The sequence below is a fragment of the Periplaneta americana genome, chromosome 1 (genome assembly GCF_040183065.1).
Source record: "Periplaneta americana isolate PAMFEO1 chromosome 1, P.americana_PAMFEO1_priV1, whole genome shotgun sequence".
NCBI classification, from domain to species: Eukaryota; Metazoa; Arthropoda; class Insecta; order Blattodea; family Blattidae; genus Periplaneta; species Periplaneta americana.
The window spans coordinates 97843472-97857682 of NC_091117.1; the positions used below are offsets into that span (position 1 = coordinate 97843472).

At 37.0% G+C, this 14211-nt stretch overlaps 1 protein-coding gene across 2 annotated transcripts in view; it reads left to right on the top strand.

Moving 5' to 3' along the window:
* Positions 1-14211, top strand: part of Frl (formin-like protein) — a 542073-nt gene that overhangs the window by 482813 nt on the left and 45049 nt on the right. For both annotated transcript variants that reach the window (XM_069824507.1, XM_069824516.1), the window contains exons 10-13: positions 379-495; positions 2004-2247; positions 5688-5962; positions 12370-12580. In XM_069824507.1, the coding sequence (XP_069680608.1) occupies positions 379-495; positions 2004-2247; positions 5688-5962; positions 12370-12580 (847 nt within the window). The remainder of the gene's footprint in view (positions 1-378; positions 496-2003; positions 2248-5687; positions 5963-12369; positions 12581-14211) is intronic.

A 14211-nucleotide genomic window follows, 5' to 3' on the forward strand; every position in this document is an offset into this window, starting at 1 on the left:
AAGTTTCGCATAAGAATCTCGAATATAATATAAATGATTTCTTAATATAGCAACTGAGTGCTTTATAATGCATATTAAAATGTTGTTCTCTAAACACTTTTTTTAATTTATCAGTTTCCCTCCATTTAGCAACAAATTTGGGAATTGTATTTGTTGCTTTCTCACCAACATCTTTGACGTGACTGTTCAGTCAAAATTTGTTATTAAAAATGACTCCTAATTATTTTGTTTTATTTGTTTTAATTTGTGGAGAATCATTGTAGAATAAAGAAAAATATTCCTGTCTTTCCAACCAAGAGAAGTACAAGTTGAATTTTCACTTCCTTTATGTTAATGACTATCACATTATTTTTCACAAATAGTGTTTGCGTTATTCAGGTGCAAATATCTGCATACTTGGACAATGTGTTTGATGTTGCTGCTCTTATGGAAGACAGTGAGACGAAGACTGCTGCATTGGAGAAAGTTGCTGAACTGGAGGATGAGCTCGGACATGTGAGTTAATAATATAGTCTGTGGTGAAGAAATATAATTAATTGATTAACTAGTGGACTTACTAGTGTTAATTATGTAAGATTTGTCCGGCTTACAGCTGTTTCAGTGCTTCACACACCATCCTCAGAACCACTCTAACTTTTCCTCTTACCTACTTAACTTGCGTTAACTGGAGGCATAGCGCCAACACATTCAGTTTGCTGTCACAGTGTCAATTTTTTTTCGTAAGGACCCTGCGACAAGAATTAATTTGTTACTGGAAACTTAAATGTGAGTTAGTTACCAATTGGGTGATTCGCTGACCACGGTCAGTCAAACCCAGTCAAGGACACGTCTGAAAGTTGCCAGTTGTACTGCATGAACCAACATGAGAAGCTAATGTTAGAGAAGACCATTCATTATTAAATAGGATTGGCTATATGAATGTAAATTCAGGGGCGTATTTTGCGGGCTACCGGGGCTACCGGCGGTAGCCCAAGGAAATTACAAAAGAAAAAGTTTATAATATAACATAATGTAATAATTTTGTATTATTAGTTTTACCATAGTAATTAAAATTAAAGTAATTGTTAGATATATTTTGTGTAATAATAGGGTCAGCGGTAGCCCAAACCCTTTAACCAGTATACGCCACTGTGTAAATTAATATTGTTTTATGTAGTCATGAATATCTTCCTCTGAATATTTGAATAAACAAAGATACGCACTGTAAAAAGGTTTTGAAAATATTTACATAATATACTTCAAATGAGAGAATAATCATAGATATGCATAATATTAAAAATTTGAGGAGAAATATACTGTCAAAATGGTGGCAAATTAATAAAGAATGAATTAATATTCTAATATCAATAAAATATTATGCATTATGACGAAATTAAGAAAATATACACCAATATTGAAAATGAAATCATTGGTTTCGTGCTCTACTCATCAAGACTTCTACACATTCTAACATTAACATGTAAAAGAATGCATTATTATAAATATGATTTTCCATAAACTTCCGGACCGTACTTACCGGTATATGTATGAGTGTTTTCAGTTTCAAATAGCTCACAAACATTCGTATCTTAGTATTTAGTGTTATACCGTAAATAATTTGGTTTTTAGCTGACATCTTCATTCCAGATTCAATGTAATTGTTAAAATTCATGTTGTAACCTCTACTGATACTGAATTCATAGATTATCTCCATAGGAGATAGACACTTAAAAAAAAATTAGCTGTCAGAAACAAATCTTGAACCGTGACTTCTCTGAATATGACAGGAATCGTCAAGTTTTGTCACGTCCAACAGTTCATTTGGGTTCTCGTAAAACTTGTCATATATTTATGTACTAATTACAATTCATATTTAAAAAAGTATAATTAAAACTGATCATTATGCAATTTCCACAGTTTGTGCAGGTGAGATCTGGAAGTCATAGTATTTTGAGTTGTGGAGTAATATAATATATATTAATTTTGTGTGAAAGACATAATATGAATATTAAAATTTGATGCAGGCTCATGACCGATTAGCTGAACTAGAACGAGAATCATTAGCAAAGTTAGCAGAATTAGAGACAGAACTGGGAGCAGTGAGGGCAGAAAGAGACGAATTGCTTGAATGCCGAAGACAGGTGGATGAGGAAGTGAACACATTGCGGCGAGCAGTGATGCAGCAGCAACAGGAGTCTCAAAACCGGCAGTCCATGCTGGAGAACAAAATAATGGAACTCGAGACTCTCACTCGGACATTACCGAGAGGTAGGTTTGTGGGTAAATGCCACATATAATTTTTTGGCATCTGTTCTGTTCTTTTCGTTATACAGTGCGTTCGTAGCTCGGCCGGACCGTTCCGTGGCAGCCTTGGACTGGATGAAGCTTGGCACACCTACCACCAGAGTTACATGTAAACAACCGGCAAGTCAGGGTACAGAACACTAATTACTCTATTAACATAGGCTTACCTGCATCACAACAGATGTTGAAAGTGATGACCTTCAACTCGAACACATTTCCTATATCTCCGAAAACAATTCTGGTTCACTCGCAAAAAAAGTTCATGTTGACTGATTGCCTGTATTTCTCTCGTGATGTTGTCCTTCAATTCTTGTAACATGTGCGGATTTGATGCATACAATTTATTCTTTAACGTTTCCCATAAATAAAAATTGCATGGAGATAGGTCAGGGGATGAGGTGGCCACAATCCTCGACTGATTATTCTGTCACCAAACACACTTCGCAATTCATGCATAGAATTCGCAGTGGTGTGCGCTGCAGCTTAATCCTTCTGAAACCAGCCACTCAATCGTTCATTTCTTGTTAGTTATGGAAAAAAATTATTTAAAATTGAAGTTACTGTACATAAACGTGTGAATCAATTGTTGTGTCGAAAAATATGGGACCGATAATTCTACTTGCACTCACTGCACACCAGACCCCAACCTTTGCAGCATGGTGAGGAACTTCATGAATAATATGGGGATTTTCAGTAGTCCAGTATCTATTGTTCTGAGTACAAACGTGACCGTGAAGATGAAACCACGCTTCATCAGTGAAGAATGTTAAAAGTGGGTCCATGTCGCCATTATGAACGGACTGCACAAACCAATTGCAATAATTAACCCTACTTACAGGATCTTGTGGTTGTAAAGCATGAACTACCCTGTACGGCTTAAGTTTCAGAAGTTTCGTTGCCACAAAAGCTGACGTCTTGGAAATTTTAACCTCTTGTGCTAAATGTCGCAGTGATTTGCAGGGTGAGTGCTCTAACCGGGCCCCTACTTCATCAAGCTTCTCTTCTGTTAGTATACGGCGTTGTTGAACACGTTTCTTGTTTAAAAAAAATCCTGTACGTCTGACTTTATTGACAAGGTCATGAATAGTTGATCTGCTAGGAATTCGAACACCTGCAAACCGATGTTCAAATTCTCTTCGACACCTTCTTGCAGAAGAGTATTTCTCATACGCATCATAGAGAAAAATACGTTGTTCTAAAGTATACTCAGCAATTATTAATAGATGCTTTATCACCACGTGACAACAGAATTTTACTCACAACACGCGCACAGACGTCTTTCCCTCACGACAGATCCAACTCGACTGACTGGCACGTGAGCAGCAGCTACAGCGCTACTCTGGCAGCAGGCGCACCAATCTTCACCCAGTCCAAGGCTGCCGCGGAACGGTCTAGCCGAGTTACGAACGGACTGTAGTAACATGTGAACATTGCTGTCATTTTGCTGTTCGGCAAATGACATGATTGAACCAAAAAAAGTGGGTGAGATGAATTGGAAAATTCTGCTTTCCTGCCCATCAATCTCCCATATCACAGTTCCAATAGATATAATAATAAAATGAATTTCTCACTAAAGAACTGTTAAGTTATTTAAATAAACAACTACTGCACTGTGTTAATATTAAACTATGTTTCGATGTGGTGTGCATTATCTTCTAGAATTAACACAGTAATTGTTTATTTAAATAACTTAACAATTCTTTCGTGGTACATTTATTTAGTATTTAATTATTTAACCTGGTGAGATAAGGTCATCAGTTCTGATATAAGTATTAAATGAGTGTAATCAAGAATGAAGAGTAGACATGCTGACCATTACTTCAAAGAGTTTCCAAAATATTAATTCTTTTATATCATATAGATAGTTCATTTTACGAGGAATGCTGAGCCTAGCGGCACTACGTGTTGCTGCTGCTAGATTTCAAATACGAAATATTTCGTACTTGCCAATTATTTCAGATACTGCTGAAAATGACCTCCTTCTGCAGTGAGACACGTACTACATCTCTTAAACAGATTATGTGACACATCCTGCAGTTCAGTTTGAGTAATTTTTGTCACTTCCTATCGTATTGCGTCCTTCACTTGTTCTAAAGTATGAGGATTTATTTTTATACACTTTACACTTTAAGTTTCCTCAAAGATAAAAATCACAGTAACAGAGATCAGGGGATCTATGGGTCACAAACTTCTGCTTATTATCCGGTCTTCGAAAACTTTCTTTATGGTGTCCATTGAACATTCGTCAGTATGTGGGGTAGCATTGTCCTGTTGAAAATAACTGTATTGTTTTTCTTCGTTTATAATCTAGCTGAAAAATGGAGGCACTATTGTATTCACATACACGTCTGTATTCACAGTTGTGTTATAAACTATTGGTTCGATTATTCATCTTGCACTAACCACACACCAACCTCTACTTTAACACTGTGCAACGGGACTTGCTGTACAATATGCAACTTTTCATTACTTCAGTATCGCACATATTGAGAACTGACATGGTCATTGAGCTAAAACAATGCCTCATCAGTCATAAACATTAGCTATGGATCAAGATGTTCATTGTAAATATTTTCAAGAAACCAATTTCAGAACAAAATCTGTTTGGTTAATTTCTTGCACAAATCTTTCTTTAAATGGTCGAAATTTAATTATCTTGGTTGCTTTGTGAGCTGATCCGCAGAATATGTTTGTTCCTTGAGCTAAGCGACGAAGAGATTTCTTTAAACTTAATTCTAGTTCCACTTTAATATCTCCAAGTTTTCTGCAGTTAAAACATGTTGTTTACACTCACTAAGTTTGTCACAAACTGAACCTGTTGTACACCACTTTTTTATTAACTTCAAAATGCAAGACTGTGTAGGAATAGTTGAAGTGGGAAATTTGCGCAATCTGCAAATGCATTTACTATAATTATTTATCTTTACGTAACACTCCACTAGATAAATTTGTTCTTCAATAGTATACATCATCATCTCACAAAATACGTGTACACCACAGCAAACTTCAAACTCAATTGAATCAAGATATGTTGGAACCCGGGACTTTGTACAGGAGGACACATTGTGACCAAGGTGCAGCACACAATTTTTCTGCCACTTGGCCCTTAATACAAGCATTCCTCGTAAAATGAACTGTTTGTATGATTTCTCGAATTAAAAGTTGTCTTAGAAGTAATTCACGTAAAAAGTGTTTAGTTTTTTCATTTCCTGTCATAATCTGAATTCACCTTAAATCAAGACCCAGAAGATTATTTTTTGGTATCATTGCCACATATTTTGAACTTCTTATCTGAAAATCTATGCAAGTTAGTTACACATGTTTTCCATATTGTTGGTGTCTTTAAATGTGGATTGTTATTTAAATATGTACACATATTTCACACGTTTTTTCTCTTCACATAGGAAGTGGTTCTGGTGGCGATAGTACAAATTCTTCTGTTCCCATACCTCCACCTCCTCCAGTGATACCAATTCCACCTCCAGCACCTACACCACCACCTCCACCACCTTGTCCACCACTCCCGTCTTCCTCTTCACCACGTGGTATACAAGCACCTGCACCACCTCCTCCAGCTGGTATGATGCAGGCTCCAGATGGGGCAATGACCATCAAGAGGAAAGTACAGACCAAATATAAGCTTCCCACGCTCAACTGGATAGCACTGAAGCCCAACCAGGTGCGATAGTGAATAAATTATATATATTTTTTTTCTTTTTGTAAGATACAATATAAAAAGACGTACATTATGACAAGAGGAAGGTTTCCTATCATATGAATACAAATACGAATGCTATAAAATATAGCAACCTTAGCAAAATTCAACTTTGACTAGTATCTGGAGAAACTGTATGTCTTATATGATTGTGTATGCGCTGTTGTACCATCCTGCTGGAAATAACCAAATTCTCTCTCTTCCTCAGTTAGCATGTTAAAGAAAGGATGCAAGATATTATTCACATACCATTCTGAATTTACTGTTTCATAAAAAAAAAATAGATCCAAATATTTTAATTCCACACCACTCACCCAGCTTCAGATCATGAAGAGGAACTTCATGCACTACACATGAATTGTCAATTTCCCAGTAACATGTATTTTGGGAATTCACATATCCACTCAGGTAAATCCATGCTTCGTGACTAATGATTAGAAGAGAAGGGTCCACATCTCCATCACGTATGGATTGCAACATCCAGCGACAGAAATTAAGATGGCCAATAGGATTCGTGTCGTTTAACTTATGCTACACCACGATTTTGTAGGGAAAAAAATTGAGCACTTTAAGCCCTCTTATTACTGAGCTTTGCAAAATGCCACATTCCGGAGCCAGATGGCGAGAAGACTTACCGGGACTTAATTCTATTCTTGCTCGCATATCTTGAAGTGCCTCTTCTGTAAGGGTTCTCTTTGCGTAATGCTTCTTCTTATTTTAAGACTGAACCCATTTCACGGCATTTTTTAAACCAATCGAGCACATGCAGCTTTGATAGCCTCACAGCATCAGGAAAACATATACGAAATTTTCGTAAACATCTATTGTAAAACTTCTTCTCTAACAGGTAAGTTTCTACAATAAAGACTGTCTGCTCAGTGGTGTACGTAACCATGATTCTAACCCTAACCCTCTGCTCACTATAAACACAATACAGTTTCTTTTCAACAACTCCGTACACAAAGGAGAAATGATACACAGCCAGTGACCTGTACTATTAGCCATTCAGCAAACCCGCACCCTAAAATGTCATAAAGTCTTGTATTTCACTGTTAGTTTGATATTGCTAATATTGATACTGTATCTTGAATATTTCGAACTTCTTACTAGTGTCATCTTCAGAATAATTAGAAACCAGTAACTGAAATTTGTCATCATGAACTTTGCTGAATGTTTCTCTTTTTGAGAAGTCACTTAGTGAGAATTGCAGTACACATGATGATACAAGAAGAAAGCTAGAATAGTTAAATATATTCTTACATAGAAGATGCATAGGCGTGTATTAGTGGAAGTAGAAGACAAACCAGGAAATAGTGGAATAAGAAATTGTTATTTCAGTACAAGACAGAAAACACTAGTGGAGGACAGTATATAAAGTATAAGTTGATGAGCTAGCAGAGTAGAAAAGAAGTAGAGATATCACTGTCGATATTTTTAAGAAAGTAACTCTTTATGACTAACTGGGTTAATCTTAGAAAGATAGGACAGAGTTTTAAAGATGTTACACCAGTGATGCACATTTTTCATTCACAATTTGATCTTTGATCACTTTCACTGAAAACAAAGCGACTGATAGTTTATCTTCCATGAGTGCTAGTAAATAAAAGTAAGTCGCCAATCTTTATTCGAAAAAGAAAATGGGGTTCACTTTGTTTGGAAAATTATCGTTCTTTGTAGAGTTGAGAATCCACTATTCTGGTTCATAATCTTAAATTGAAGAATACAAACTTGGCCTTGTGGTGTACATTTATTTTAATGGCAATAAAAATGTTTAGTATAAGGGCTTCGAAAGGGAATTAAAACTAGTGGTTCTGTATCATGATTTATGGTATATAAAAGCCTTGCTGATGACCAAATTCTTATTACCAAAATAGAAGATAACTCCAGTATGCCATTTACAACTTAGAACAAATAACAAGCAGATGATCAGGCATCTGGTTTTTGGGGGGACATGTCATCTTTATTAAGCTTTGTCCTCCAGACGTTTAAAAATAATCTGTTGTTTAATGAAAATCCGCCAATAGCTTATCAGTCATAAAGGTTTTATTGTACTTTAGGTTCCGACAAATGTTTTCTCTTGATGTCGAGCATTAATCAGGTCCTGTGTTTGGGTGAACATGCTGGCAGATGACATGAGATTAGATTGTATACATGACACGAAAATTGCACCTTATGTCTTTAGCTTAGATTGTGTAATGTGGTGTTCATAAGTTAAAATACAAGTTTGTCAAAACATTATGTATCAATTATACCTGGAAATGTTAAAAGGATGCTAAATAATTGAAGACAAAGAATGTTAAAATGTGGTTTTGTACACTTCACATGTGAAGTTGTGTCTTAAATCACACATTTTAACTGTTTGGCAAATGTACATTGGTGAAAACAAGATTGAAGACAATTATATGTCAATTTTAGCATGTAACCTTTCACAGCCTGTGTATATGTGATGAAGGACAGACAAAATGTCTGATAGAAACAACAACAGTAGACCATGACATCACAACCTGGAAAACCTTGATCACAATTATGTCATTTGAACAATAAATTGAAATGCCAAGTTCGGGAATATTACATGATGTTGTTGTTGTTATTGTTGTTTAGTCAATTGTCCGAAGACAGGTCTGAACCTCACAAGTAATTACAACATGGCACCACTTATGAGGCAACTAGGCCAGGAGATAATGGGGCACGGTAGTCAGTTCCTTCCCCCCCCCCCCCGCCCTTCATTATGTACATTGCTGATTAGCTACGTAATATTAATGATAGTTACATAATGTTACTGACTAAATTATGCTGAACATGTACATCAGAAGTGACTGCCATAGTTGTTACAGGTGGCTGTCATGAAGAGCATCTCGGAAAATGGTATCTTTTTGTAATATAAATTAATTGTTTCATGTAAGAAATTAAGATATTGGAATTTATGCTGATTTATAGGGTTCAGTAAATCGAAATAAAATGGTGTACTTACAAGTCAGTAGTATTTCCCATGATACTATCATGTCAGACACAGCATAACAATTATGACTTACAATATGATGATGTTACAACAAACCCTCGAAGGTTATGTTGACATGTGGGAGGGACTATATTTTATGTAAGTTATATAGCAGGTGTCCCGTGCTGTGGCGTCGTGGTCTAAGGCATCCTGCCTAGGACTCGCATTACTGAATGCACACTGGTTCAAGTCCTCATAGGGGAAGAAATTTTCTCATGAAATTTCGGTCAGTGTATGGGACCAGTGCCAACCCAGCATCATGATACATTTGGAGAGCTACAATAGGTAGCGGAATCCGATTGCAAATGCCAACTATAACGGCTGGGGGATCATCGTGCTAACCAGACGATACCTCCATTCTGGTTGGATGATCGTCCACCTCTGCTTCGGCATGTGGGTGTGAGGCCAGCAGCCGGCTGGTCGATCTAGGCCCTTCACGGGCTGTAGCATTATGGATTATCATCATTATTATTATTATTATTATTATTATTATTATTATTATTATCATTATTATTATTATTATTATTATTATTATTATTATTAAATAGCAGGTTTCGTAAGTTATAAATCTGTTTGTTTATTAAGTTTTTTCTCTGTGATACATTTTTGCTATGTAAAACTCCTCGGCCACATTTATGTTAGTGCTATTGTTAATAACTTTTAAGACTTTCATTGTTCCGTATTCTCTCCGCAAATTATATTGTATCTTATTTTTAATTTAACCTCTGCTTTGTATTCTGGATCCTAGTGGTCAGCCGTAGATATCAGCCAGATGTCACAAATTGTGGAATTAGTAGTAGTGATATCAGTGAACTCATGGTTATTTATGAGATGTGTGGCAAATTTTGATTTTTGTCTGTTGTTACGAAAGTCAGCTTTGTGTTCATTGAATCTAGTTTTGAAATTTCGTTTGGCCTACATATTTATGATTACAAGTTTTACAGTTTAACATATAAATGCTGCTGTCAGAGTGTTTGTCGATGTTCTGTAATCTATTGCTTATTATAATGTTTAATTTGATATTGGTTCTAAATGCTTAGTTTCTTAGAAATTATTTTTTTATATGTTATTGTATGTCAAGATTTTTTGTTTCTATTTTCTGTGTAAGGTTTTAATGTGTTAGTGGCTATTGTTTTCATTTTACTTTTTTCTTTTGTGTATTAAGACAGATTCAATAAGATACATAACAACATGAGGTTCACACATGAAACGGGGAAAAAACAGATCAATAAATTTTCTTTATCTCACTTTAATAATGCGAAATACAAACTTGAAGTGAAATATTTATGGAAAACCAATAGCATCTAATCATAACCTACACATACCATCTAACCACCCATATTCACAAATCTTAGTACTAGTATGTTCAATTATTTAATAGACAGACTCATAAATACACCTCTTACCCTCAAAAATTATAACACTGAGTGTAAGAAAATCCTCGAAATAGCATCTGAAAATGGATTCAGTAATAAATAATTAAAAACCTTATATTTGAGATCAAAATGGCCACGAGGCCTAAAATGGAAGATGATCAGGTGATTATTATTATTACTACTGCTGCCACTGCCGCAGCCACCACTGCTGCTGCACTTTACGTTAGTGAGATCGGAACTTAAATGTGCCTCTGTAGTTTGAAAATCTGTTACAACTGATTCAGCTAAATCACAAAGTATACAACGAAAATTCATATTGTTATGTTTGGCGTGTTCTTAAAGTAAGTTCCAAAAGGGTGTAGTAAGTAAACGGGAAGATATTTACAAGCCATTTTTGTAGCATTGTATTCCCCACACTTTCAATTACTTCTCAACATGATCTCGACCATTATTGAGGCATTTATCGAGTCGTGGCACAAGTCTTTCTATCCCCTCATTGTAGAATTCACCCGCCAATGATGCGAACCACTCCTGCATTGCTGTTTTCACTTCATCGTCGCCATCAAAACGTTGACCACCAAGGAACTTCTTGAGGTGCAGGAAGAGATGAAAGTCACTCGGAGCCAAATCCGGGCTGTAGGGGGGATGGTCAATTTGTTCCCAGCCAAATTTCGAGATGAGATTTTGGGTGTCACGAACTGTGTGTGGCCGAGCATTGTCATAAAGCAACACAACTCCGTTGGTCAGCATCCCACGTCTCTTGTTCTGAATTGCGCAACGGAGCTTCTTCAAGGTCTGACAATAGGTTTCTCTATTAATGTTTTCACCCGAGGCAAGAATTCGATGAGTAGGACTCCTTTTCTGTCCCAAAAAACAGTGCACATGATCTTGCTTGTTGACATGGTTTGTTTGAATTTCCTTTTCCTTGGCGATGTAGTGTGCCTCCATTCCATGGACTGCTGCTTTGATTCAGGTGTCATGTGAGACACCCAAGTCTCGTCACCTGTCACGATATGATCAAGAAACTCATCGCCTTGCTCACTGTAACGTGTGAGAAAGCTCAGTGCACTGGAAGCTTGTTTGGTTTTGTGTTCCTCGGTGAGCATCTTGGGTACCCATCGTAAGCACAATTTTCGATATCGTAATCGATCTGTCACAATTTTGTAGAGAATACTCCGCGACATTTGTGGAAAATTCAAGGGAAGTGAAGAAATTGTGAACTTCCTGTCCTCATGAATTTTTTCATCGACAGCACGCACCAAATCGTCATTGATCAAAGATGGCCGACCAGTATGCTGCTCATCATGCACAGAGACGCGGCCCTCGTTGAACTTCCTAACCCATCTCCTGACCATTCCATCACTAATGGCATCATCACCATACACCTCACAAAGTTGACGATGAATGTCAGTTGGTTTGATGTTTCTCGCATTCAAGAAATGGATAACAGACTGCATCTCACAGTCGGCGGGGTGCTCGATCACTTTTTAACATTTCAGTTGATCACAACTAACCACACACACGGACTGAAGCTCTGAAACTGCTTGCCTGAGGACTGAAGAAGAAAACACGCATGCGCAAAATAACGATTGCAGTGATGCAATGGCTATGATTGAAAACGGAACTTACTTTAAGAACACACCTCATACATTCGAACATAACGATAATTATAGCAAAAATTGTGATTATTTCAGTTGTCACATATTATATTCCAAAGGTCAAGATATTGATTCCCTATTTTTATTAAAGGCCCTTAAAGGTTATATAATCTGTGAATCTTACAACCTTAGCTTTCATGTTCATATGAGAGGTATGAGAACAAACAAACTTTTCTACAACAGAAATTATAAATCTCTTTCCCCTGTCTCAAGACATATTAAATCTTCCAACTTGCACAACAGTAAATTGCTGTTGGCTAGCACATTAATTTTCATAATACATAAATACAATTGTTGTTATTGTTGTTGTTATTTACTAATGAATATTTGCTCCACTAGGTACGAGGTACAATATTCAATGAGCTGGATGATGATAAGCTGCACAGTGTGATAGACTTCAGTGACTTTGAAGAAAGATTCAAGATTGGTGTTGGTGGAGCCTTAACAAACGGAGATACAGATGTTGATGGCTTATCCAGTTTTCCCAGCAAACGATTCAAACGTACAGAAAATGTTTCTTTACTGGAACATACACGTCTCAGGAATATAGGTAAGAATTTTTTCTTAATGAAACATAATGTAAATATATTTCCTTGGTCCTGTCATTACATAAATGCAAGTATACGAGGAGGGACCCAAAAATAACCGGAACGTTTTTTTTGTTTTTGCATTTTTATTGAACTCTACATTCACAGTACTTTAGTCCCCTTCAAAGTATTGTCCATGTGCATTAATCCACTTGTCCCAACACTTTTGCCACTGCTGAAAACAGTGCTGGAACTCTTGAGGCAGGATACTGTTCAAAGCCGTTAGCGTGTTTTCTTTGACGTCATCCACATCACTGAATCACTTTCCTTTCAGACATTTCTTCATCCGTGGAAACAAAAAAAAAAGTCTAACGGAGCCAGATCGGGTGAGTAGGGTGGATGAGGCATAAGCACCATGTTGTTGTTTGTCAAAACTGTCGGACTGTCAGAGCTGTGTGGGCTGGAGCATTGTCGTAGTAAAGCAACCAGTTCCTATTTCTCCACATTTCAGGTCGTTTTCGTCGCATACTCTCTCGTAATCTTTGTAACACATCCAAATAGAAATGTTGGTTCACTGTTTGTCCTGGTAGAACAAACTCTTCGTGGACAATGCCATTCACATCAAAAAAACAAATCAACATTGTTTTCACATTGGATCGCACTTGACGTGCTTTCTTGGGTCGTGGTGAATTTGGAGTTTTCCACTGACTTGATGCTTGCTTTGGTTCTGGATCGTACCCATAGCACCAAGACTCATCCCCAGTCACAATTCTTTTAAGAAAATTTGGATCGTTCTGAAACTTCACTCTTCAAGTTGCGACAAACTCTCACGCAGTTTTCTCTTTGGTCATCTGCAAGCAAGCAAGCGAGGAAGAAATTTTGCAGACACCCGTCTCATGTGCAAATCTTCGGTTAAAGTCACTGGACTGTGCTCCATGACAGGTTCATTTCCTCAGAAACTTCGTCAATGGCCTTTCGAAGATCTTCATCAATTGCACATTTGATTTTGGGAATGTTTTCGTCATTTCTTCCTGTCGAAGGATGACCGGGGCGTGGCATGTCTTCAGTTGACATGTTACCACTTGTAGACCTGTGATTTTCCCAAAGTATCATCATTAAAGGCTTGCCGAAGGATCCCAACGGTCTCGGCTGCAGTTTTCCCTAACAGAAAACAAAATTTCACACACACTCTTTGTACCTTTTGGTCGGCCATCTCACTAATCGCCAAACGGTTGAAACAGGAATGCAAACAACACAGCACCACAAAAAAACCACTTAACTCAGACTGACACCAGCTCGGGAGACCCCAAACTAACACCACCTAACAGCACAACTCATAACTACAAAGCATGCATGTGCAACAATTCGGTTCCGGTTACTTTTGGATCCACCCTTGTATGACCTCTATATTTTCCATATTTACCATCATGATGGCTATAATTAGTGCATGGCATATGTTACATAATTTCTGAAGTTATAGTACAACCATCCAGTCTCCGGTCCTGATGGTCCTCAGGACAGAGAGAGACAGTGTTGCCGATACACTAGAAATGAAATAAAAACTGTTGCTCACTCTCTGGTCAATTCTTTGTTGTGTAATGATAACTAATGTGAACACATAATATATAAATAATTTTACACATATGCAGATCAT